At 41.0% G+C, this 27,800-nt stretch overlaps 1 protein-coding gene across 1 annotated transcript; it reads right to left on the reverse strand.

Annotated features, from left to right (window-relative positions):
* Positions 1 to 708: 708 nt before the first annotated feature.
* On the reverse strand, positions 709 to 5,726 carry LOC128967795 (interferon alpha-inducible protein 27-like protein 2A). The gene is made up of 3 exons (XM_054382034.1): positions 5,565 to 5,726; positions 1,853 to 1,999; positions 709 to 845 (listed from the first exon to the last, which is right to left on the reverse strand). Exons 1-3 carry the CDS (start codon positions 5,710 to 5,712, stop codon positions 817 to 819), a joined length of 324 nt encoding a protein of 107 aa, XP_054238009.1. The 5' UTR covers positions 5,713 to 5,726; the 3' UTR covers positions 709 to 816.
* Positions 5,727 to 27,800: the final 22,074 nt, after the last annotated feature.

Consider the following 27,800-nt stretch of genomic DNA (forward strand, 5'->3'; position numbering starts at 1 on the left):
TAGGAAGAAGACAGAAGCATGGAAGATGTGTGTATAAATTTGTGTAGAGAATGGACAATGTTAAACTTACCTGGGTCAATGTTATCATACGAGTACCAATGAAGACAAGGAGCCAGGTGTGTGAGGAACAGCAGTGAGACCTATACCAGAGAAGATGAGCTCTCCTCTTTATCTGTTCTCATGTATCATAAGAAGTTTACAGGAGTAGTTTTGGTCCAATTTGATGAAGCTGATACCTCTCAATAAACAAACAGGGACTTAAAATAAAACTAATGTGAAAGGGACCTTAGAAACAGTAGAAGAACATAAATACCAGTTGTGTCTCTGAGGTATGAAATCTCCTGAGGCCTGTTCTCATTTCCCATCAGAAATACATCCAAAGGGAACTGCTGGATGCCCCTTACCAAGTGTTTCCATGCTTCTTTCTCACAACAGGGTGAGTTTTGCACTGGGATCAACTTTTTGTAAAATAAACAAAGCAAACCACCTGTGTTGCTAAGCCCATGACTTGTGTAAGTTACTCTTGCACTTCAAAGTGCCTTAGCTTCTCTTTTTCAGCTCATGTTCATTTGTGCCTGTGCTTCAGAGAATGTTAATCAAGGAAGAAACTGTCCCTCATCACCATCCCCATTAATGTAATGCAAGAATACAATATTTCAACGGTATTTAACCATTTCAAGGATTTCAATGGAAACTTTATTTCTCTGTGTTCTTGACAAGGAAGGCAAAGAAGGGGAGAAGTTGTCAAACTACTGTGTCAGTAAAGGATGATCTGATTGCTTTATTTCAGAGTTTACTTCAGAGCTTTTCTTCTATTCAGCGTCTTCCTCCTTTTCCTCCCATTGCTACAGACAAAATAAATAAATAAATAAATAAACAAACAAACAAATAAATAAATAAATAAGAACAACCCACATGGGAACAACTTAAAGCAAAGCTGCAGCACAGGGAAATATACAGAATATGTGAGCATTGGTTACAGACATTCGGAGGTCAGAGCCCTCAGGTCTGTGTTACACTTCGAAGGACACTTTTTTAATTAAGACATTCAGTCCTGTCTCCAATTCTCTTCCAAACCCCTCAGGATTCCACTACAATAATTAGCATCCTTACTGATGCATTCAGGTGTAGACTAGGCTTCCTCATGCCTTGGTTTGATTTATCTAGATGTGGGCTGCATTAATTTAGCAGGGTGATGAGGAAAATGTATGCCGTTCTCTGCTTTGAGACAGCAAGTTAAGCAGATCTCTACTTTTGACTCAATGAATTTCCTTTGGACTAAAGAATACCACAAGAAATGGACTAATGATTACTGTCTGTCAGTCTGACATCACATGTTTAACCTTCTCTTTGCAGATAATCTGTGTTGTAATTTCAAATGCAAAGCTCTTGGTTTGGTGCCTAATTTGGGTTTGTAAAAAAAATAAATAATTTCCACTGTGGTGCTGATGAAAGCATAACCTAAAGTTCCACTGGATGTTTTCCTATCACTGTGTTTCAGATTGCTGTCTCTGCTATGCACCCATATCTTTGCAACTTTGTGGCATAATTATTTCCACCAGTCCCAGCAAGGATAAAGCAACAAACAGGAGAAATGTTATTTCAAGTACACTGTGTCAGATTGCTGTCTCTGCTATACACCCATATCTTTGCAACGTCGTGGCATAGTTATTTCCACTAATCCCAGCAAGGATAAAGCAAGAAACAGGATAAATGTTGTTTCAAGTACAACACAGCCACTTCTCTTATTTACTTTCCTTCATCTAGCAAATGTATGCTTGAGCTGAAATGCTTCTGACAATGCTCAGAAGTCATCTGGTAATACTTCTTTATCAGGAGGACTTTCACTTACAGATGGACTGGACAGTGGAAGTTGTTCCACCCCTGGGAGTTCCACCTCCGTGAGATCTGGCCTCTTGGGACATCATATGGGCAGCCTGGGATCCACCAAAGATCCCACTGCTAGTAAAGCCAGTTGAATGGGTTGAGCCTCTGGCACCTAGAACAAATACAAAGGAGATGTTACTGACTGGAAGGAACCTTACAAGATAATTATGAACTACCATGTTTTAAAAAAATTCAGGGCTAGCAATTGAAATGAAAAGACAAGGAGACTGCTGATCACCTCACTTGTTCCATCCATATACTGCTTTTCAGCTGCCACCTTAGGGAAAGAACATTTGCAGTGTTCTGTGAATGTTCCCAGAACATGAAGAAAATGCACAACTCTTGCACAGACTGTTTATAATGAATATAGATCTCCAAAACAGTTTCCACAATTTGTCTCTGCTGAACTAGGATTTTTCTGAGGAGCTGCCTGAGGACTGTGAAACACACTTCTACAGGAACTAAGGATGGCTGCAGACCTTCCCTGGGTGACCCATATGTTCCTTCCACTTAATTTCCTTTCACAAACCTATACATAATAGATTCCTGTAAAATTCAAACACAGCAAGCTGTGGTAGCCAGAAGCCAATTTCCATGGATATCTCCATCTCAGTATAAACAAGCCCCAAGAAAAGTATTCCATTGCAAACTTTTCTTCTGAGTGAGGAGTAAAACATTAGCGATGACAAATGTTAGTGATAATGCTTAAAGCATTCCTGAAGGATGCTCAAATATTTTGGTGATGAGCTTGTTATAACAACTTCTGTAAAGTGATACTGAACAATACTCATGCCTTACTGCAAAATCAGCCACTCTTTCAAGCACGTTTGTCTTGGGGGGGGGGGCAGGGGGGGAAGGAGGAAGGGTTACAGTCTGAATGGAAAGGTTAAGAAGAAGTGTTTGAAGAGTAAGAGATTTCAGTGAGCACCTGCGGAAATGAAATCAGGCTTTTTTAGCTCTCAATCAGGCAAAGAATGTGTGGCAAGCTCTCCTGCTGCAGGGAGCCGAAGCTCACACCTGTCTTGGCAGTGTTACAGAGCTAGCATTTTTCACATGGATAAAAGATCTTTTGGAGTATCTGCTGTAGGCACAGCTAAGATTTCCTTGATTTCTCTTCACCAAAATAGTGGTTTTCATGAAAGTCCACAGTTGATATAGACACTGCAAGAATAAAACATTGTCAAATATTTACTTTGCTTCTCTCTCTTCTAAAGGTTCTCAGCATGCAGAGGGATACAAGAATGAGGGGACATAGGCTCAAGTTGTGCCAGGGGAGGTATAGGCTGGGGTATAGGCTGGATATTAGGAGGAAGTTCTTCACTGAGAGAGTGATTTGCCATTGGAATGGGCTGCCCAGGGAGGTGGTGGAGTCACCGTCTCTGGAGATGTTCAAGAAGAGATTGGATGAGGCACTTAGTGCCATGGACTAGTTGATTGGATAGGGCTGGGTGATAGGTTGGACTGGATGATCTTGGAGGTCTCTTCTAACCTGGTTGATTCTATGATTCATTCTATGATTCTAAGTCTTCAGTCTTTCAGTTTAGAAAATGCAACTTCATGATCCCTATAGGGCATCACCATTGAAGAGTTTGCTCCTGCTTATGGGTCTGCAAAGTACAGCAGTATCACCCTGATCCGTAACACAAGGTAAGATCGTGGGGCTGACTCTGCAGTACTGTATGATTAGATTAAGTAACTGGCATCTCCTGTGTACCAGGATTTTTGCTGCCAGTGCAGCATGATGCCTGAGAGCAGCTCTTCTTACTCTTCTCTCTCTGGGTCCTTCTTCTCTCCTGATGCTCTCTCATATTCTGTCCCTCTGCTGCTATCATCCCCTAAGCTCTTTGTTACTGAATATTCAATAAACACTGTATTCAGTAACTTAAATTCATGGATCAAATAATGCACAATAAAAACTAAAAAGTCCCTCACAGGAGTCACACGCCGTATCTCTCTAAATCTCTTTAAACAACCCTTATGTCACTTACTCCCTCATTGTCTAGAGAGACTCATGCTATGAATAATATTGGCAGCACTGTAAATCAGCTTAAAAAATTAAATTACTTCCTCTCAGTCAAGCTTGCAGTATTTTGTACTAGGGAAAAATACCCCAAATCAGGGCCCTGGCTAGCTTACCTGGCCAACCACTCATTCCAGCCATTAAAATGAATGCTGAAAACATCATGTTCAACTCCATCCTTCAGTAGACTTCAGCTGTGTAAGCAAAGCAAGCAGACTGGCAACTGACCACTATGGCAGAGATCCCCACTTAGGACCAGCTTGCTGACCTGTGGGAAATGTGGTCCAAGACCCCTAAGGGAGAAAGGGTTTTGAAGCTTTTTATCCAAGGTCAGTGAGCTAACTACTGTCTTGCTGGGTACAGAAGCCTTACATGGGACACTCCCTTCTGTGGAGTTATGCCTGCTTAGAGGATGCTTGATGAATAAGCTCACACAGGTAGGACTGGCAAGGAGAATGCCTTGTGCACAAATCCCACAGGATCTGGGGTTAAGCAAGTGCCAAACTCCATAGAGTTGTCAGATCAGGGATCACTCTGAGCATTGCACAGAGGAGCAAGCACCTGCAGGGTTAGATCATGTGAAAGCCAGCTATGCCTAATTTGAGTTCTTAGTTATGTGCTGTCAATGATGTGTATATATTCCCTTTGTGAATTCAGCTCTTGGAATGTAGCTAATTTTCCTCTGTTACAGTGTTTGCACAAGGTTTTATGGGTTTTCCCTATATGGATGTGTGTGAATAGAGACCAAGGGATATCTGATAATTCACACGAAACCAAGGAACACAGATCATGTTCTTGCATAAGTGTGTCATTGCTTACTGCTACCATGACTTACCATGTTATTGATGATTCCTAGCAGAACGGAGAGCTAGCACAAACTTCAGATGAACACCGTCCTGAATCTCACGACTACCACATATATGTGTACATATGTACATGCACAGAGAACACCCTTAACAGCACCCCACTCATAACATGCACTTAAATATGGGAATCCTTTGTCTTTGGTGCAATACAGGATTGTATGAGAGGAGAGATTACTTGGCAAGTGTTGTGGTTTAAGAGCTACCAGGTGGGCAAGTGAAAACCTGAACCCTCTAGGTGAAAACCCAAATCCTCTAGGTGGGCAGGAACCTAACCCCCAGGTGGATGGGAAACCCAGTCCCCAGGGGAGGGGTCCCCAGAGCATATTATTCCCTCTCATTTCCTGCCTACTCTCTATATAAGAGGGAGAAATTTTCAGTTTGCTCTCTTGCCCTTTGCCTCCCTGCCTGGTCCTGGACTACCTCCATGTGTCAGAGCTTACATCCAAAGCATTCATTGCCATCTGCTAACTGGTTCTATATATGTCTGTATTTATCTCCTTCCTCTATATCTTTGTACATCCTTTTTCCCTAAATACCTTTTATTTTTGTAAAAATTACTTTCTTAACTTCTAATTTCTGATCAAGTCTTTTGTTTACCCTTTAACTTCCCCTGCCTACCTTTTCCCTACATGGGAAGGTGGGAGGGGGAAGAGGGGGAGTAACCTACATTTCCTCCCATGGCTTTGAGCCCTGGAAACTCAAACAGCAACAGCAAGCCAGTTTACAAGGGAAGAAAAAAAAAAATCGTTTGGCCCTGTGCACTAAACCACACACCCCAAAATTGCTCATACCCATTTCCTGGAGAGTGGAAGTAGGACCTCCAGAATGCACACCTCCCCCAGATGATCTGGCTTCCTGGGACATCATCGATGAAGCAAGTGATCCTCGTGCAATCCCAGAGGAAGTGAAACCAGCGTTGTGAACGTTTTTGTCAGACATTTCTGCTTCTGACAGTGTGGCCTCCACTGAAGCATTCCAAGGCTCAGCCACTCATTTTATACACTGCCTGGATGCCAACTAAGAAACGAAACTGCTACTACTTTCAGAAGGAAATGAAACCAAAACTTATCCTCACTCAGGAAATGAAACTAAACTTCGTGAAGGAAGATAAAAGGACATCTTTTTGTCAGTTTTATCAGGGTGAAGTTTAGACAAACCAACTAATCAAATACTAAAACAAACTAGTAGTGTATGAATCATTGATAAGCAGCTGATGTGGCTGAGGACTTTGCTTCTTCATTCTTTTGCATTGTACTTTATTGTATTGAATTTCACCTGGAGAAGATAGCCCCTCATCTTAAGAATTAGTACAACTCTGAGTGAAAACAATAGACAAAAAGGCAACAAAGTGGGTGGGCATGAGGAAACTCCAGTTTGAGTTGGTTATAGCACCTGGATGGAGTTCAGGTGTGGGATAGCTACCTCCCTACAAAATGATTTACCAGATAGCTGGAAATCAGAACTCAGTGAAATGGATGGTTGGAATTAATTTCTTTATGGAATGAAGTGTTAGGGGACCTTGTGTCAATATGAGCAGACTGACAGGGATGTTTTGTTCTTCCTCGTGCAAATCCTGCTAAAGCAGAACCTCCATCTTTAATGCCTTTGCAAATGGCAGACACTCCTTTATTGCAGTTTTCCTTGGCCAGTCATTTAAAAATGGCTGTTAAAAAATCCACCAGCCTGTTTCCTTAGGTAAAGAGGAATATCTAATTAAGTCACACTACCACAGGGATGGCTTTCAAAGTGGAAATACACAGATGAAAAATATAGCATTTTCATGGTTGTATAATATGTGTATCTCATACCTTGTGGGTTATAGAACAAAGGACACAAAGTCAGTCCTTCTCTTCTTTTATGTGCTGTTTATCAGAGTAGTGGGATACCTGGCCCCAGTACCCTTGAGTGACACTGCTCTTATAACTCTTGCCTTTCATTCATTTTTTATTTCATTCATGTATGTTAGTTTAATTCTCATATTTGTTATATTTTATTTTCTGCTCTATTTGCATTAGGGCTTCTGTAATTATAGTGCATTTTTGTCCCTCTCAGATCTCTTTTTTATAATTTAGAGTTACTTATTGTTACAAAATATCTCAAGTTACAGCTTAAATGCAAAATTCCACATAAGTGTTAGAAAATCGATGCTATAGGTCCTCCTCAAAGTGACAACAAAATCAAAAATGTCACTTTCTTTGTACATATTGCTACAGATCCTTCCTCCAAGTCTGCCAAAATCTTTTGGTGCTTTGTTAGCATCATATATTAAATACTCCAAAGAGCCCATCAGGAAATGCTGATGAAGTCTGACAAAGCCACAAAGAATGACAGCTTTACAAAGCTGCAGAGACTCTATTCTATAGAGTATGTGATGACCTTTGACTTAATCCTAAATCACAATTTGTTTAACTAAAAACAGTTAAAATTAGATAAAGTAAGTTTTATTGCAAGCAAAGTGCCTCAAGGTGATTCAAGATTGGCAAAGAAACCAGTAAATAAGCAGGGCAAGAGGAACTGATAGTAGACTCATTAAAACAAGGTGAAGAAACTCCATGTCCTAAAGAAAGGGAAGCCACTGGGAGGATTCAAGGAAAGCCTTTATTTACAAGCATGCCTAATCAACAAAGATGCAGCTCTAAAATCTGGTGTGCAGTGAGCTGGGTGAGGTACATGTGGGTAGGCAGAGATGACATGATGCTAAAAACAGCTGAGCTCTGCCTGCCTTTGTGCTCTTTTTACGATAGTGGCACAGCAAATGTAAGTTTTGGAGAAGTTCTGACCTGAAAGGTGTTTGCTTTTACTTGTTTTCATCTTATTAAGCAAACTTGGGACAAACTCCTGTATGAAAATGAATCGAAACAAGATCCCTCTCTTGTACGTGTGTCAGGACTGAGTCTGCTGTGAGGTCTTAACCCTGGACAGCCACCACTCAGCATTTAGTCCCTGCCTGAGCAATGTTGTAGGTGCACTTTCCTCCAGTTCCATCACAGCTGTACTTCACTGATCTAGACTGAGCTGCAGCCAGCCTTGGATCTGCATGCTTAGCAAGGACAGACTCATGCAGCAATCACTGGACTGTGACTGAGCCTGGCTGCAATAACCAGCCCCGAACCTGATTTATTGACTCATGTTTCTAGCTGGTCTTTGGACTTGCAACATCACTACAAACTTTACCAGTAATTTGGACTCCTGGCTCAACCTACCTATCATCTCTACATCTGCTGTGCTCACCTTGCTTGGGATTGTGGAACAGGACCTCACTGTGCCCTGGCAACATGTCGCATGACAAACTTCACAGCCTCCAATTTAAAAAGACTCAGTGCCACTGCTGAAGTGGGATGGAGAACAAGAACTCAGACCTTGAGCCCACAGCTTCCAGAGGTGCTCTTCCTCCACCAATTCATCCAGAAATGTTTGCTCCTTCTCTCATCTGCCAGCTTTGTGTGAGATATTTTCCTAAATGGTGACCTACTTTTGTTTGCTTTGTTTTATTGGTATTTCTGGTTAGAAAATGTAACTTCCAAGATGTTAGGCAAGCATAGCTGATGTTCAGCTGAGTTTCCAGGGAGTCTGGAACACAAGCACTAAGGCTGTTGTAAATCTTTGTGGACTGTTTGCCAAAAATCCAAGCAGTGACAAATTAAGAGCCAAATTGATGCAACTTCTAGTTAAAATATGGAAGGAAAGAGAAAATACTCATTTGTATCACTGAGCCTGGCATTATAAGAGTAAATTGGATCTGGGAGAGTATTTGAGTAATTTCCCTGCTCCAGAAGCTGAAAATCTGAAAGGAGATGAGTGGTGTGAGCTGACCTGAACAGCATTCATTAGCACTTCTAAGCCTCAGAGAGCCAAAGCCATGAATACCAAGAGTATAACTGCCTTTATTTTCAGTGTCAGTACAATTTCAGTAGACTTAGGTGCTGAAGCATTTATATATATAGCTAAAATAGTTTGGTGCTTAATTCTCAACAGTTTTAGGTTTTAAAAAAGAAATCTTTAACTGTCAAAAATCATGCACTGTCTAGATGGTGTGCTCTTTGAAAGGAACTAGAAACCCAGAAGCTTCAGTGGAAGTATGCTGAATGCTACGAGTTGTGGGCATTCTTGTTTTCTTCATATACATATATATATATATATATGAAAGGATGCTAGGCTGAAAACACCAAACCAGCCACCTCAACCAGATGTGCATGTAGTTCTTCCATATTTTGCTCAGAAATGACCTCACTCACTTGTGTCTGTGGATATAAGTCACTGTATGTCTCATGTCTCTTCAGTATGTCTTCCCTCAAGCCCTCACTAATGTGCCACTTAGAGATATCTTCCTCATAGAAGCTGGGCAGCTGATCACAGTCATTAATCTCTGCTTAGCTTGCTTTTGGTAGTCACCTTTTTCATTTTGATAACATGTTCACTGAAGTCACCTCTTCATAAATATTTTCCCATAAACCTCAATTTCAAAAGAGATTATTCAAACAGCTTTTAAACAATTACTCTTTTGAAGGGTCTAATTGAAGGAAATAAACCTGTAGAGAATCTGAGCGAACCAAAGATCTTCAGCGTCCAAGATTATCTCTCTGTCACCCTGTGACCTATTTCCTTCACACTACTTTTTAATTTTTGTAGCAATTACAGTGTATATGGATAATACCTATTAGCATATTTATGGTCATTGCTTCATATTTATTGTCTGCAAAACTCATTAATCTTCATCTAGTGTGTGAGGCTGACAGCTCAATCTATTTTGCAATCTCTGGGCAGCAGCCATATCCAAAAAGCTTTTGTTTCCCTGTAAATAAACTGTGTTCAGGACCAGAGGACAATGGTACATCACGCAGTGATTGACACAAGCCACGGCTGCTAATCAAAAGTAGATTTTATTACCAGCTGAGTCAAGTGCATTATGGGGCCATTGTTCTAGTGCTGTCAGGGCAAGAGCATACGTAGTCAGTCACCTTCTCAAGATGGGTTGATTGTTCTCCAAGATTAGACAGAGTTGCCTTATTATCCATCCCAGACAACAAGGCATCTCACCCAAACAGACGCCTTTACAGAAACTGCCTGTACATTGAATTGATTTGAATTGCTAATGCATAATCTGTCCAGCACAGATGTGCAATGAATATTTGGATGTTGTTTTGCATGTCAGTTGAGAAGGCTGAATGATGAGGTGATGATCGTTCCGTGATGGGTACTGGACATTTGCCAACAATTGAGTTTGAGCACTTTCCCTGACAGTAATCAGATCAGCTTCCAAAACGTCTTTTCTTCAATTCACTGACAATTTATGTTAGAAAATAATGCAGCTCTCTCACAGTTAACACAGTTGGCAGCAATTTGCATTTTTTTCATATAATTAAATTTTCCATTTCACCCAAGAAGAAGCACATACAAGCCACATGTAACTGCTATACGTATTCCAAGACGCTTCCAAAGTAACTCCACTTGAATAAGAGGCCATCTAGATAAGTCAGAAACTCTCCATAATACATATGGCACTAGTTCTATTAGTTATAAATATACATTTGCTGTGAAAAATTAGGTACCTTGTTATCAAGCTGTATTAGGTAAACTCTCCCAAACAAAGAAATTAATGCAATAAGCGTTTAACATATGTCCATAGCCATGCTTAAAGTAAGTCAGCAAACACAATGTTCTGATTTAAAAATGTTCAGTCTCTGTCAGGACTGACATTGTATAAAGCAGGAACAGAATTGGACCCCACAAGATTGATGTTTGGTATGAGCTCACACAGTGACATCACATCCTTCATGTGAATGTGAAAGAAGTCTATAGCTATAATCACAGAATCATACAAAAATTCAGATTTGGAAGGAAGGTTTGGAGGTCATTCAGTGCAGACAGGGACTTGCACTGTCACTTTCTCAGAGACACACTTGGTTGAATTCTAAGTACCTCCAAGGACGGAGATTCCCCATTCTCTCTGAGCAACTTGCTCCATTATTTGACCACCCTTGAAGTGATTATTTCTTTACCCTGCATATCTAATCAAAATTGTGCAGCTTGAGTCAGTTGTTTGTTGTCCTTTATTTGTGCATCTCTGAGGAGATTCTCCATCTTCTTTATAGCCTTTATTATTCCAGATCTAAAAAGCACAGTTAAAACCCTAACTTGAGATCACAAGTAGCTAAAGACCTACTGATAGCTTGGACAATCAGGGGCATATGGGGACACTTCTAATACCTAAAAAAAAATTACTTTCTAGCTTTATTTAGGTATGTGTCTAGTGTATCTCTAATCATATAGTGACATACTTCCCCTGAGAAATAAATAATGCTGCTAAAGAACTTCTGCAGTTCATTTTAGAAAACACATTAATTAATCAAGGTTTTTTATCTGTCTTTCTAAAGTAAAGATGCGTAGTCATGGGTGTGTGGTAGAGGGAATACTCAGTTGCTTTAACTTTCCAGTCTTTCTTCTAATGAAATTCACTATTGCTAGGAAAAGAATGGGAAGTGATTGAGCCACAAGTTTTACAACCAAGGTCAGAAAGAAGTTTACAGATAAGTCTGATATATCAGCTTTGTCAGGGTTAGGCTAAGCACGTCTCATTTCAATTTTTATTATCATTGTCACCTGTCAAAAGAAAGACATCATTATCCCTGCATGACAGATGAAACAAATCATGAAGTTCCACTGGTGGCCTCTTGGAGGAAAAAAATTCCAATTTTAGATGCTTTAATTTTGTGTGCTATTAAAAAGATAACTATAGACATGTGTAGTAGCTGCATACTCATAGTATCAGCTGAAATTCCATGGATTTTCCAGTTGGAAACCCAGAAACAAAGCTTTTGAATATGTGGCTTGAGAAGACTAAGTTTAGACCTCAAATGGAGTTAGATGGCAAAAATCTCATCAGATGTCCACTTCATACATCTGAATTCCAATTTGTACTCTACAGAGCTCCCACTGGCTGGATTCTCCCCTACACTGACACCTCTGCTTTGGACCTCATATTGGTGACTGTAGTCAGTCCTGATGTTGCAGTTTATGCCAGGATTGGGTTATGCCATAACCCAAACATATCAGATGAGGCCCTGCTCAAAACAGACCCTGCAAAAGAAGGAGTAGTCCTGCCTTGAACACTCAACCTCAGAAGATTCAACCAAATCAGGATTCAGCCCTTCAGGAGTGGCACCATGGGAACTGGGAGTAGAAGCACCTCTCCATCATGGAGTCAAGTATTCGTTCTCTGTCTCCAAAGACATCTTCATTATTTCATCAGGCTCCCCACTGATCCTTGCCTGAGCAATTACATGCTTCTGAGATACTGGAATGGAAGCCTAAACATCATTCTCAAGGCTGTTAGTTTCTCATGCAAGGTTTGTAGTACTTGAAAGATGTCATGGAATAGCCAGTGCTTAATGTTCTCAATGAAGAAATTTTTTATCCTAAAGCTATTTAGCACAAGTCATTATTCCTGCACTGAAGCATCCTTTCATCAGGACTAAAAGTCTTATTTTCCAAAGCACAGAAGTAACCTCTGCTGACAAATAAATGGGAACAGTGTAGCCTTCTACTTTTTGAGCCTGAAAATGGAGGTAAAACCAAAGATGATTCATTCCACTATATATTATTTTGTTAAAGAAACACATAGGTAACGGTTATCTGCTGAGTAAAAGTTCCATTTGATCTTGAGGTTGCAGTCTTCTCAGGTGTGGTTATATTAACACTAGGAACACAGACCAGTCTAGACTGTAGAAAGGAAAATAATATTAATCAATGCATGCAGTCTTGAAGATGTGTAGATATGAGGAAAAATTGTAAGTCTCTCTGGAACCTAGGGAGCAGATTCATGAAGGCAATAGACCAAGTGTATAAGTCACTGATTTGTTGTACCTCTCCCTTATGAGAATACAAGGCACATCTCTTTTTTTTTTTTTTTTTTTCCCCTGGAAGAAATGTGGCAAAACCAAGAATTAAATGTGAAGATATGGAATTAATGGCCAAAGTACTATTTGTAACGATGCTGAGCTCCCACTGCTATTCAAATGTAATCATAATTTCTGGGTTAATAAAGCCATTTCAAAATACACTGCTTACAAATATTAAGGGGAGCATATATAAGCCAGGAACATTTTCTAGTTCATGGGTATCACATGGATAAGCTCATGGCACAGTATGTGCTCCAGGGTAAGTACTGAGCAGTTCAGATGGCTCAGGTCCCGCAGGGCACTTGCTCCCTAATCCAGGGAACCTGATACAGCAGATGCTCCTAAAACAGACCTGATAGGTTCAGTTCCACCTAGAAGCAGTTTTCTAGTTAGATTCAAAAGTGAATAAAGGCACACACACACACACACTCAAATAAGCAAAGTGTACAGAGTGTCGCTTTATGGAGTCCCAAATACATACTGGCCCAAATGTAATCATAGAAGCGAGGGTCCAGGTGTTACTGGTTTTCCCCTTTGCAGCTGTGCTGGTCAGAGATCAGTAGGCTTAAGTCTTCACAGGCATTCCCATGGGACAATGTAGGCCCTCAATGTTACAGCTGTTCTAGCTCCTGGGGAGAAGTCTCCCCTTTTATTGTACAGTGGTCCAGCCCCTGTCCCCGCACATCTCGCCAGAACACGCGGGGAGAGTTGCCAAACTCCACCTCCACGTTCTTAAGAGTGAAGGTTCCTATGCCTGCATCTGCCAGGTTTGGGGGGACACAGGTACCACTGGGGGTACTAAAGTTCCAGCTGTTGTTTTCCCAATTGTCCTTGCATTCTTTCCTAATCAGCCTTGCATTCAAGACTCTCTCCTGCCAGTTCCTTATCCCTGAGCAGCATGTTCTGCCGACGCAGTGGGAAATATTCATGGGTCAGCAACGGACCATTTCCCAATTAACCAATTCTAATCTATGCCATGTTAACCTTCCTAAGACAAGCAGTTGGCAGAAAAGGAGGCTGTGGTGGCCTCTGATAGGTGGGTTGTCAGCTCTCTTCCTCCGCTCCCATACTGCAGTGTATTTGGTTTGGCTGAGCTGGAGTTAATTCTCCCCAGAGCATCTTTCTAGTGCTATGTTTTGCAGTGCTGTAGCCAGGTGTGGATAACACACCAGTGTTTTGGCTACTGCTGAGCTGAGCACCAAGGCTGTGCTTTTCTAGTATTTTCCCCCCCAACAGTAGGCTGAGGGCTGGGAAGATCTTGGGAGGGAACACAGCCAGGCCATCTGACCCAAGCTGACCAAAGGGATATTCCATGCCATATGACATCAGCTCAGTTATAAAAGCTAAGTGAAAGAAGGAAGTGTGGGGACATTTGTTGATGGTGTCTGTCCTCTGGAGCAATGGTTATGCATACTGAAGTCTTGCTTTCCTGGGAGTGACTGAACATCATCTGCTGATGGGAAGTAGAGAATAACATCTTTGTTTGCTCTTGCTTCCATGCTTGGCCTTTGCTCTGCTTTTCATCCTGTTAAACTGCTTCTGTCTTAACTCAGGGGCCTTTTATTTCCCCCTTTTCCCTGTCCATCTAAGTTGGGGAGGGATAGAGCTGCTTTGGTGGGCATTTGGACCCCAGCCAGGGATGAACCAGCACACACAGCTTCTGCATCTGAGGCATGCATGTCTGTGGTTAGCATTGCAGGGTCCAAGGGACCAAAACAAAGGCCTGTTTTCAGAAATGAAAGGGTAAGCCTTGTCAGAAGGTGAAAGCTTAGCATAGAGAGCTTAAAATATGTGGACCTCTCCTTGCCTGTAAGCTGAATGTAATATTATTTTCCACTTCCTGGGAGATTTCTGAGGCCATATGTATCATGCTATTCAGACATTATGGTAATACGCATAGTATAAACATTTAATGTAGATTAAGAGGTTCCAAATGCTAACACAAGTGAGTATCTATGAAAGCACAAGTTCTGGAAGTGTTTTTATGGGTGCTTTGAAAACCAATTAATGACAAAGTAGCCAATCTGTTATAATGGCAGGGGGTCTGAAGACCAGATGTCCTGATTTACTTCTAAGCTACAGCTGCGAGACGTGTGGATAGATTTCAGAGCAAGCTTATAAAGGACCAAGAAGTTTACTTGGAAAAGCAGTAAGAGTGACTGGTTCTTTTAGACTCTTCTAGGCCCTAACAGACCGTTTCAATGAGGACAAAGCTTTTGGCTTATGTTTCTTGGTAATTTTTTGCATCTGAAGGATGTTTGGATTTGACATTAGTCTTTTCTGTCTGAGAATGCAGGCTACATGTTTATATGACTTACACTCTTAAGCTGGAGACTGCCATCTGATTGAAGCTGGTGAGTCTGCTTACTGTCATTGCTACAAATAAATATAATACAGCATCTGAGATATTGTAAAGGGTAGATAAACACAGCAGCATGAGTAAGAACAAAGTACAGAGAGAAAAGCCCTCCATGGAAAGAACATGGAACATGTCCTCTTGGCATGCATGCCCAAGCTTGTGAAGGATGAGGAAGCAATCAGAGCAATACTCAGCACAGATTTGCCAAGAGCAAATTGAGTGAGCAATGTGCCCTCGTGGCCAAAAAGGCCACTGGTATTAAGAAGAGCGGGGCCAGCAGGTTGAAGGAAGTTCTGGAGTATTGTGTCCAGTTCTGGCTTCCCCAGTTCAAAAGGAAGAGAGAACCACTGGAGAGAGTCCCACAGAGGGCCATGAAGAGCATCTCTCTAAGAAGGAGACACTGAGAGACCTGGGGTCTTTAGCCTGGTAAAGAGAAGACTGAGACAGAATCTTATCAATGCATAAAAATATCTACAGGGCAAGTGTCAGGAGGAGGGGACTGAGCTCTTTTCAGTGCTGCCCAGTACAGAAGGCAATGGGTACAAACTGGAACACAGGAGCTTTCATTTAAACATGAGGAAAAACTTCTTTCCTTTGAGGTTGACAGAACACTGGCACAGGCTGACCAGAGGGGCTGTGGAGTCTCCTTCTCTGGAGACTTCTAAAACCTTCCTGGATGCTTTCCTGTGCAACTCGATCTAGGTGAACTTGCTCTAGCAGGGGCATTGGACCAGATGATGTCCAGAGGTCCTTTCCAACGCCTACAGTTCTGTGATTCTGTAAGGACATATTGTCTGTGGTCAACCTGACTGCCCTCTGTGTCAAAATGCTTTGTATCCCACATGCTGTGGAAACTTTCATATCAGAAAGAAAATAAAATTTCTTTTTAAAAAGAGCTCTTTATAAAGAAGTTTGCAACTGTAAACAAAAGAAACAACTTCCTTATCTCTAAAGTGCTGAGGGAAATACATCTGCCAATGAAGGCTGAGCATGAATAAGATGCCTTGAAGCAATAATGCCTTCAGCACTCAGGTAACTTTCCTCATAATAAAGGTGCCTGTTAAGTGTCTGAACCTTGCCCATTTATGCTAACATAATGCAAGTCTTACAAAAAAGTTCACCAGGCAGATCTGAATCCTTGTGGCTAGATCTTAAATGGGAAACAAAGTGCTTCCCTATTTATAATGTTAAAGCTGATGGGCAAGACAGTGGAAGACTTAAATTAAATGTCAAATCAAGAGGTACTAACAATAAATAATGGAGAGATTTCTGTTGCCTTTGGTGGCTGCACATAAGACTCTGGATAAACTGTTTACTGTAGGTAGGCTGAACAGTCCTAGATGGATCATTCTGTCCTAGATCAATCATCTGTGTGTTCTGTTGTTTGGAGGAGTGGTGTGAGCCTGTGCTGTCCCCATCTCAGGGCCTTTATGGTTCTAGGCCCTGCCTGTGCTGTCAAGCAGCTGGGAATGTACCAAAGCTTCAAGAGCAATCCTCTGTCATCTCTTCTCCTTATGCAGTATAGACTCATCTAGTATACTAGCCTTCCCTTGCCTGCATCATGTACAAGCTGTGGTGGTGGCAACGTGCTCCGCAGTTGGATGTGCTCTTCACAGGATGTCTACCAGGAAGGGATGCTGGTCAACAATGCAGCAGGGCATTAGCAGTCAGAAAGGAGATATGAGATGATTTAGAAACAGTGATGTGATCCGTTTGCAGTGCCCACAATGTCTTCCTGCAGGAACTAACTGCTGTTCGGTGTCTCAAGGGACACTGACACTTTCAGTGTTTGGCTACCACTCTGCATCAGGTCACTAAGGCTGCTTGACCCCCTGGGATGTGTAGCCACAATCAGAGGGTGTTCAGGGGTCTCAATGAGGCCCTGAATTTCTGTCTGGAAGAACCTAAGACTTCTCTTCAGCTTGTTGACTGCAAGGACAAGGTAAATGCTAACTAGCCTTACCACATCCTTACACGTGCAATCCCTTGTGCAAGCTCTTTCTGCAAAGCATTGGGAAACTCTTTCACCAGATATGAAGGTAGCATAACATTTTTCAGGGTGCTGCATGTGTGCAGATGGCACTAGTGTGTGAAAAAGCATTAATATGGGATTTATAGATCAATGGATTCCTTTATTGGGTCTCTCAAATGTTTCCCCTCCTTTGCCACCAAGCCTTACTAATTCACAACTCATTTACTTCAGCCTTATGATGTAATGTATATCCAGAAAAAGGAAGAGCAAACTATCCTACCATGGTGAGTGTGGGTATCCTCCTCATCCCCAAGCCTGGAAGTAGCAGCAGGCTATGGACATGGCTCACCCATATGTGCAGTCCCAGGGGTCACACATCTGGAAGGAAGCAAGCGAGAGTTCCAGGAAATCCATGCAGTAGAAAAGGGAAGTTCATTAGCAAGAGTTTCTGAACTTTCTCTCCAGTCTGTTATTTGTGCATGTCTCCTGAGCCTGCTCTGACAGAGCAAGTGGACAGGTTCACCCAATCTCATTCTATTGTCCTGAGATGCTCCACTCTTTGTTAAGTCTGATAATGTCTTGAGGAAGGCTTTGCCTGGTCTGTGGTAGCTGTCAGAGCATGGCCAGACTTGTGGAGAAACCTTTCTCGGGAAAGGGTGGCTGAACAGAAGGCAACTTTCAGCAGGGGATGGACAGTGGAAAAGGCACAACATGGACCCTTGAGTAACACTTGTTACTTCCTGAGAAATAGCATCTGCAGCCCTTCCAGGTCACAGTGCTTCCCTTTTCTGATACTGTCTTCTCCACATCTTCAGCCACATTAAGTTTGCAGACCTGGTGCCTGTCACAGCACCTGATCTGCCTCTGGGGAATGAGAGCTGTCAGGAGACATTGCCCATGGCTACAGTTGCAGACAAGAAGCATGGCTATGAGAAAGCCACCCTTTAGTGTGCTTGCCACCCTGTGGTGTAGTTTGTCTTCTGCAGCAGCATCGGGTAGAGGCTAAACTGGAAAAAAATAGGCCATAGGACCTGATCAGTTGTGAGGGGTCAGAATATCCCCCAGTATATACTTATTATGTGACTGCATGGCAGAAGAAGCTGCTGGAAATTTCCACCTTTTTGCATCTGGATACCATGATCTAGTGATACCCAAATCTATCTGTTTCTTGCCAGTATCTGTCCTTTTTGCCCAGGTCCCACTTGTTTTTTTTCCATCAAGACACTGGTGTGTGATGAGAGCATTGGAAAAAGGGAATAAGAGATGTTCTGGTCTGTTAAAAAAACCCAGCTCATTCCTTGGTGTTGCTTCTTGGGCTCAAGGATCCGCACAGAAACCCCAGTCCTGAGGGCAGAGCATCCAGTAACTCTTTATTCCCCATAGAAGAGGGATATTTAGCAAGGTGTCCTGGTGGGAAAGCCATGAAAAGTTCAGTTTAAATATCAGCAGCTATTGTAAGTAAAAGTATGAGCTGGGCATGCTTACAGAGTGCAATGAAGCTGCAAGAGGAGTTAGTGCCTTGGGAAAAAGTAGCATAAATGAGTTGCATTTGCTGGCTCTCCTTTGGTACGGAGAGATAGGACTTGAAATCTTAATTGTTCAGCAAGATTTTGACACTTGTCAGTTCCTGCCATGCTTATGTCACAACTCATGTGAAAGTGATTTTCATCAGCTCAAATGAGATGTCATCTGAAAGTCTATGGATATCTTACTGGCTGTAGGCCCACCTCCATCCATTTCTCCTGCTCTTTCCCTCTCTAGAGGTTGGAATACTCTTTGCAATTAGCAAAGGGAGTCTGTTACTGAGGGAACAACACTGCCAAGGGGAAAAAAAAAAATTTTATCTTTCCTGTCACTGTCCACCAGCCTAATGGACAATTTGAATATTTCAGGGAGGTGAGAGTTTCAAACCTGAATGTAGTTACTTTGCTCAGCTTGCATGCCAAGGTGTGGAGTGAGCACGGTGTAACATGCTATTTTGCAAGCACCTTAGGAATCCACTGCTTGGCCTTTCATGCATTAATTCTTAACAGGACAGTTCAGGGTGAACTTTGAGCCTAGAATTACTATGGTGGAGGAAACATGTCCCATGAAAAGGAAACACTTACCTTGAAACCCACTGTGTGAGTCTATCAGACTCAGATCCTGCCTGAGTTTTGTCTGTTTAATGCTCTTACGTGGTTTGTTTTTTTTTAACAGACTGAAACTGCAGCCTTTGTTATTTGTTGTAATCAACTTTCTATTGCCATGGTAAATCACTTTGCCTGGGTGAGAGAATCTGATATAAAAGAGTTCCAAGGAAGGAATGTGAAAACTAGATGAATCCTGCAGGCAAGAGAGAAGAGATTAAGTTGTAAAAGGAGCTGATCCTCCTGCCTGTTTATCATCTGGTTATTATCCAGAGGAGTTTCCATCCAAGCAGCTGTAATCTTGCAGTGATTGTGTACTGGCATCTGAATACCAGGGAACTGTTTTTCCACATTCATACCATGGTTATTGGAAGAAGTATCACAGATCCCATTCCATTGTAGATTTACATTCTTTCACTTTTCTTTATGCTTTTCACATGGTCATAGGAGAACAGCACCTCCATGTCACATGGAATTACACAAAGCATTAATCACAACAGGCAGAAACTTCTGCTCCTTTCCTCTTGCACATGGTGACCATGCAGGCCATTGTAAGAGGAAACTGTCAGAGGCAAGGAGAACATCTTTTTGAGTATTTCATAATAAGAAGGTGCCTCTTGTATTGTAATAATAAAGAGAGAAAGAGACTGAGGAAATCAAACCCAACAAAAGCAAAAATAAGTGTATTACATGAGGGGAGGAGAGAAAGAGCTATCCAACACAAGGTATCGATGCCAGTATGGTCACTACTCATCACATTGTGACTCAGGACTCGAGGAGTGGCTGCACACAGGATGATAAGGCTGAGTTTTAGTGGTTTTCTTCCCCTCTTCTGAACCACTCTTCAGCAAGCAGAAAACGCATACAGCGTTGCTTGCACATAAAAATTATTTCATGGTTGGCAACCTGAAGTGACATTATGTCAGATTCTAGACAAAGTCATGAAGATATTACTATATTCAGATGAGTTTATAAGAAGATCTTCTACTAAATATTTTCTTAAATCAGAATATATTTATCTACTTGGAATGTAGGTGAAGAGGCTGTGCCTGCCTCCAGCACATTCAAGTAAATCAAATATATGTAGAGAGATATATAAATTCCAGTTCCTGTGAAGAAAATTGAGTGTAATTTCTCATATATCTGTACTCACTGCTGCTACTCCAAGTTAGTTCCTTAAGAAATGAATGTGGTTAGGGCCTATTTTACATCTGATGGGCAAAATGCCTTTTAGGAGATTGGTTCAAGGAGGAAGCCACCTACCCTGGAGAAAAGCACATATCTTGCTGAAAATCTTGCCTTTGTTATGATCATCTGTGGAAGTCTTAGTTTCTCCTGAGTCTCAGTTTGAAGAAGATCCTGGCACAGAATCTTTTATTTCAGGCCTTGTCATCTCCTTACAATCTTTCTTATTAGCCATTTATTTTAATACTTTGTGATTGCTTTGTGCTCAGTGGATCTACTTTTTAAAAATGGTTCTTTCTCTTTAGAAATTTGATGCTCTTCAATGTACAGTGGTCTCAGGATTCACTTTCTCTTTAACTTTTATAAGGATTGGCAGAATAATTAATAATTTCTTAGTAGTTGCAAGATCTGGAGCATATTAAACAGTGTCCTTTGCTGAATTACAGAACTTTGCTTTAAGTTAGTTTTGGGACCAGTATTCATGCTTGGAATCAAATGAAAACCAAGGAATCTTCTACAAATGCAGACACCAGCTTTTTTGCACCTTAAGGGAAGGAATGTTAATGCTTATTCATTCCTAGCAGATGGATGTACGTTCCCCAATCCTTCTAGACTGCTGTCTATTGATTTTTTAAAAATCTGCCTCTAGACTCCTTGTTGAGGTGCTTTGTTTGAGATGACTGCAGTAGGTATTTTTTCAGATTGTGTTTTAGAGAACCTGTTCACCTGTATGAGTCAGAGTTTGCTTTGTCAATCTTTAGTGAAATGGATATATAATCAAAGTCCCTCTCCCTTGTCAAATACAGAAGTTTGTTAGAGCTACAGGGCTAGGCTACCATGTCAGACTAAGGCAAGTGCCCTTGCTCATGGCAGACAACATTTTAAATGTAATTCTAATTAATATCTGCTTCAGCCTCTAGAGATGCAGTTTCACTAATAACCCCCAAACACTCCAAATTTTAGGGACTGACTTCCCTTTAAGAATACATAGGCAGAAAGTAAATTTGCGTGAACATTTTTATCACTATGGAGGACAGCCTGGACTGGGCCTTCCTCCCTCAGGAGGTCAGATCTCCACACAGGGTTTGTATGTATGCAAAGTATTTTGAGACTCCAGCATCCCAGATTATTTATGAAAAACAGCAGGAACCCAAGCTGGGGAATTTTACCCTGTCACCTATCATGAAAGTTCATGTGGAGATCAGAAATTCACAGATGATGTTTTGCAATAATATTCACTTTATTCACAGAAAACCGCAGATTAGTAGCTTATTTTAAAGTGCCAAATTCTCACCTAAAATTCCTGCTGAAGTGTGAGAAGAATGCTTCTATGCAGAAAATTAGATGTTGCTGGAATAGATGACAAAGCATCCTCTCTTTTAAGAAGTATTAAAGCAGACACTAGCACTGGACGAATGAGACACCTTCTCTCAGCCCAGTTCTCTCAGTGTATTGCTGTTTATGACAATGCAGAGACAGTTGGACTGGATGATCTCTGAGGTCTCTTCCAACCAGATGTTTTCTGTAATTCTGTTTCCTAGGACAGGAAAAAATTCAGTAAAGCAATTGTTTATTTCCAAATCCTTTAAGCACTGTGTGTACCCTATGTGTGTCTTCTTGATATATTTTTCCATGGTTAGGGATACTCAGTGATAGAGAGGTTCTGCCTAAGAACAGAATAGGTCTGAGTATGGATCAAAGATCAGATTGGATTTATATTGTGCTTTCAGGAGTGCCTAAAAGTAGATGCTTATGTCTAATGTATTTTGTGTGTTACTTAATATAATTTCCAGCTCCTGATCACCATTTACTGATGGATTTTCTAAGCAGTTCCTGTATTTGAACCAACACTTTTTACATTGACCTATTTACCTGACCCGTTTTAAAGACTGTTTTTGTCTCTTAGTGTTATTTTAGCACAAAGAAAATGAGTACCCACACTGTAACTCTGCTGTGAGGACAGAGACTTTATGTGTTGTTTTTACCCTGCAGTGAGCCTATAGAACCTGCAGTCCTGTGCTAATGTTGAACCAGTGTCATCATGCAGAAGAGAAAGAGGCATAATCAATGGAACCAGAAAAAAAATGTTGTCTTTTCCTGTTTAGTGTTTCTTTTTCCTGCTGCTAGATATCTGCACAAGCACAAGTTTAACAGAAGCATGACAATGAGTATTCTATGTCCCAGGAACAGACTGAAACCTGGGAAGCAAAAGCAAATAAATTCTATTCATACAGTGACATCCAGTGGGTCCCTCCAGAAGCTTTCTTCACATGTTGTTCCTATCCTTTGAGCAGAAATGAACAGTCCTGTCAGTATCACTATCAGATCACAATTTCATACCACTAGGAGTTCTCATTGTGCCAGAATATAACCCTCATAGATAACTGGAATTAACTGATTGCTCAATAGCTGTGGAGAGTGCACAGGTATTTGGTTTTTATTTTTAAAGTCACTAGACAGCTCCTCCCACACCAGTCAAACTGCTGCTTGGGATTATTCTGTCCCCAGTGTGGGCTTTTCATTCTTCTCTACATCTTTCAGGCTGTCCAGACTTCTCTATATGATGGCTCTACTTTCCAGCATATTTATCTTTCCTCCCAGCCTGGTGTCACATGTAGACTTGGTGTTGGTGCTTTCAATGTCATCCTCCAGGCCGTTCACAAATATGTTGAATGCTATTGGACCCAATAGTGACTTCTGAGGTACTCCACTCATGCTCACTGGTCAGAGCTGACCTCCTGCTCAAAGCAGCATCAGCCATGAGATCCGACCAGGCTGCTCAGGACTTTATTGAGTCAGGTCATGAAAACCTCCAAAGGTGGGGACTGTGCCACCTGTCTGGGCAGCTGATTTCATGGCTTGTCTGTTCTCACAATGACCAATTTTTTTTTCCTTTCCAATTGGAACTTTTCATTATTTGATTATATGCCCTTTGTCTACTAGACACTAGGCTGAAGAGCTTTGCTTCTTCTTTCCAGTAACCCCTACAAGATCTGAAGGCTGCTATTAATAAGACTGCTTCCCTCAGCCTCTTCTCACAGGGCACTTGCTACTCTCTCACCAGTTCCTTTTATATATTCCATGCCCTCTTTCTCCATGTAAAGCAACGCCAAATTATTTCTATTTTCATTTTCTCAGTCATTAAATTTTTCTTATCTTTGAATGCACAGAAATTGGAGTCATAAAGACAGCAAAATGTTAATAGATTTGTCTCAGAGTTCATGAGGTCAGACTTGTTGGTCTCCCCATATGACTAACAGTGCAAAATTCTGAAATCAACTCAGTTAATCTTAGGCATAAAATAACTGACACTAAAGAACTGCACATCCATAAATCAATAGAGGCTAACCTCGGATTTATTTCTTTTTGGGTCACATGTTCTACTTTCACCATAAAAGCAGATAAAGGTAACTATAATTAAAATGTCTATTTCCTTCTCTCCTATTTGTGTTAACATTCATGCTATTGAATATAGGTCTTTCATAATACTGTATTTTTTTTCAGTATTCTACAGTTATTGTTTCATTTAAAATACCCCTGTGGTATTAACTGTATAATAAATTACCATTCAAAATGAAATAACAGCCATTTCATCCATGAGAGAGAATAATAAAGCCATAATAAAAAAGAACAAAGTTTAGCAATATGATAATGCAGCATGAGTTTTTTATAGACTCTGTTGTAAATGTAAAATCTATAAATTTTTATACTGTGTAAAATTGTAAAAAAATAGTAATGAAGGGGGCAGGGAGAGGGAGGGAAAAAGCATTAGCAGGCTGGTTTCATTCTGAAACTGTTGGCTTAACAATTTCTTTTTAGAATCTGAAAAAGAGTTTATATAAATTAAGTGCAAGAAATTATTTGTTTGTGGTTTATCTTATTTATTATAGGTATTAAAAGTACCAGCTCACAGTATTGGTAAGGTACTATAAAGCCTAATCACCTCTCTCTCCTTGTCTTCTTTTGTTCACACCTACTATCCTTGTATGTACTCTGTCCTTATTTTTCCAACTATGCTTTAAATAACTTTTTTATTTGTCTTCTTTTTATATATTTGGGGTGTAACTGAATGAAGAAGGATCTGCAAATATGGGGAGGATAGGACATGAAATCGATCTTGCAGTCTGTTTATTCTTCTTGCATCATCATTCACACCACACAGGTGGGACATGAATGTAAAACTTTCATTTTCTTGTAGGCTAATGGCAATTTATATAATTATATCAGTCCAATAATTAGTAATTTTTTTCTGACAGCAGATTGCAAAAGGCGTTTGCAATTTGATTTAAAGAAAACTCTCTTAAATATTTTTTATAAAGGAGAAAGGAGGTAAGATGTACATGCAAAGCATACAGATTTTTAAAGCAGGTTCAAAACAGCTACAAATAATTATTGCTTTAAAAATCTGCTATTTTGAAAACTCAGATTGGGTCAGCTTTGTTTTCTTGTATTGTGTTGGTCTAGAAACAGCATAACAGAGCATCCCCTAGAACATGCTGGCTTGTAAAATCCTGGGGCATTTACTGTCCTTTCATGATGGAGCTGATTCTATTTAATTGACAGGTGGCTCATCACTGGCAAGGACATTGTGCATTCTACTTGCATAATGCAGATCCTTGTTGGATTTCCAAAAAGGAGGGGAAGAAATCGAGAGGAACCGAAGTTACACTGGCATAAAATAGGCAACTGGCTGAGAGCTGGCATTTCTGAAACAAATACAGTTTCTTTCTCCTGTAAATGTAAAAGTTCATTTTCATGTGTAAGTCTTTCATATAGCAGTAGTGGAAAGGACAGTATGGGACTGGATGAATAGATGCTCAGGAAAACTTACCAGTGAGTCACTGCATAATTCAAACATTTAACAACCACAAGTTTAATCACAAATTCCAGCTCTGAGAGACTATGTAGTATTAGAACACAGCTTTCCTCATGCACAGCAATAGCACTCAACTGTTTAAGACATAAAATTAAGAACAAACTGGACACAGCAAAAAAGCCTGAGGCATTTTATACAGATGTAATGTCATTCTTCAAACTGCAAACCACCCAGGATTACTGAGGATTACTGCACCAAATCCATGAAGAACTAAAGAGGAGTTGATCTGTGCCTCCCCTATCAAGAGGTGACCTTGGATGTAGTCATTGAACATGAAAAAAAAAAAAGCATTGTCTTTTTTATCTCCTTCCTTATCCCATACCGCGGAGGTGAGCTATTGGGGAAGCAGCATAAAGTTCCCCTCCAGCAGGAGAAAAGTGAGAAGGGATAGCAAAAAGGGAGGCCTTTGCAACCATACTGAGGGCCAGAAGGAGGATCCAGGGATCCTGTCAGCCTGATCCCAACATCAGGGAAAGCATGGAGCTTCTTGAGTGCCATCGTGCAGCATGGGACAGGACAACTAGGTGATCAGGCCCAGTCAACACGGGTTTCTGAAAGACAAGTCCTGCTTGACAAGGTGATTCGCTTAATGGATGAGAGAAAGGCTGTGGATGTTGTCTATCTAGCCTTTGACCCTGTTTCCCATAGCACTCCCCTGGAGAAACTGGCTGCTCATGGCATGGATGGGCATACTCTACAGTGGGTGAAAAACTGGCTGGATAGCCAGGCCCAGAGAACAATGGTGAAGGAGTGTTAAAATATGGTTGGTGGCCAGCCACAAGTAGTGTTCCCCAGGGCTAGATAGTGGGATAGGTTCTATTTAACATCTTCATCAATGATCTGGATGAAGGCATCGAGGGAATCCTCAGTAAGTTTGCAGATGACACCAAGTTAGGCAGGTGTGTTGATGTGCTCGAGGGTAGGAAAACTCTACAAAAGGATCTGGACAGGCTGGATCAATGGGCCAAGCCCAGTGATAGGAGGTTCAACAAGGCCAAGTGCTGGGTCTAGTAATTGGGTCGCAATAACCTCATGCAATGCTACAGTCTCAGGGCAGTGGCTGGAAAGCTACCCAGCAGAAAAAGACCAGAGGGTATTGGTTGACAAATGGCTGAATATAAGCTGGCAGTGTGCCCAGCATCCTGGCCTGTATCAGGAACGGAGCATCCAGCAGGAACAGGGAAGTGATTGCCCTCCTGTACACAGCACTTGTGAGGCTGCACTTCACTTTGTTCAGTTTTGGGCCCTTCACTGCAAAAAGGATATTGAGGTAGTGAAGTATGTCCAAAGAAGGGCAACAATGCTGGTGAAGAATCTGGAGAACATGAGGAGCAGTTGAGGCAAGTGAGGTTGTTTAGCCTGGAGAAAAGGAAACTGAAAGGAAACCTTACTGCTCTCTACACAACTCCCTGAAAGGAGGCTGTAGCAAGCTGGGTCAGTTTTTTTCTCCCAAGTAACAAGTGATAGGACAAGCAAAAATGGCCTCAAGTTGTACCAGGGAAGGTTGGACATTGGGAAAAATCTTTTCACAGAAAGGGCTGTCAGGCATTGGAAGAGGCCACCTGGGAAAGTGATGGAGTCACCATCCCTACTGGTATTTAAAAGAAATGTAGATGAGGTGCTGAGGGACAAGGTTTGTTGGTGGACGTGGCAGCCCTCTTATTGTCAGAAAGACTCACAGAAAGAGTTGTTAAGCATTGGAACAGGCTGCCCAGGGAAGCAGTCACTGAAGGTATTTAAAAGACATGTAGGTGTGGCACTTAGTAACATGGTTTAGGGTTATAGCATCCCAACTTCCTGATGAAAGACAACGACATGGATTTTTGTTTGTTTAAATAAAATCCTTATATACTGAGACCTGGGTTGCAGTCCTAAGCAACAGAAAGATTCATCCCTCTGTTGTGAAGTACTAAATATGAAAATGCCTGAAATAATTTAAACACAAATTGCCAAATTCAAATTACAAAAATGTATTTTATAGATAAAGCTGGATTGGAAAGAATCAGGAAACTGTAGTTACTCAATCCATTTTCAGACTTAGAATTCAACTCTGTGGGTTGTGTTACAGAAAACTATATAAAGCTATGAAGCAATAAAGAGAAGTAAACAAATAAAAAAAAATATTCCTTACCCCAAACCAGATATTACCCTTGGAGGAAAAAAAAAAAGTCAGAGAGGCATCACATGCAGTCACTGCATTATGAGAAAAGTATCCCCCAGTTACAATCTTCAGAAAATTAATATTGAAAAGTTGCCACCAAAACAGGCAAAATGTCTTTATTGCCTGCTCCAGATTGACACCTTTTAAAGAAATGTGCTGTCATTTAGAAGGAAACATTAAATAAAGGCGATAACATTTCAGTCTCTACAAACCAGAAACTTTCAAAGCATAACTATATCCTTAAGTACTGCAGGCATCTGCAGCCACAGCATTTCAGCACTAACATTTCTGCCTGAGGTGCTCTGATGTCCTTGGTTTTATTCTCTTCTCAGCTTCCTCCTGCTCACACACCTGTATGCTTGTTTATGTGGCTACATGACACAGTTTAAGAAGAGAAGTACAGCAAGAGGTCAGTCATTTTAAAACTATACTGTTTGTAACCCTAAC

The sequence above is a fragment of the Indicator indicator genome, chromosome 6 (genome assembly GCF_027791375.1).
Source record: "Indicator indicator isolate 239-I01 chromosome 6, UM_Iind_1.1, whole genome shotgun sequence".
Classification (NCBI taxonomy): Eukaryota; Metazoa; Chordata; class Aves; order Piciformes; family Indicatoridae; genus Indicator; species Indicator indicator.

Coding starts and splice junctions, on each gene's coding strand:
- LOC128967795 (XM_054382034.1), bottom strand. CDS start 5,712: ATGTCTGACAAAAACGTTCACAACGCTGGTTTCACTTCCTCTGGGATT. Junction 2,000..5,564: donor TTCCACTCTCCAGGAAATGG/GTATGAGCAATT, acceptor TATTTGTTCTAG/GTGCCAGAGGCTCAACCCAT. Junction 846..1,852: donor TTCCACTGTCCAGTCCATCT/GTAAGTGAAAGT, acceptor TTTTGTCTGTAG/CAATGGGAGGAAAAGGAGGA.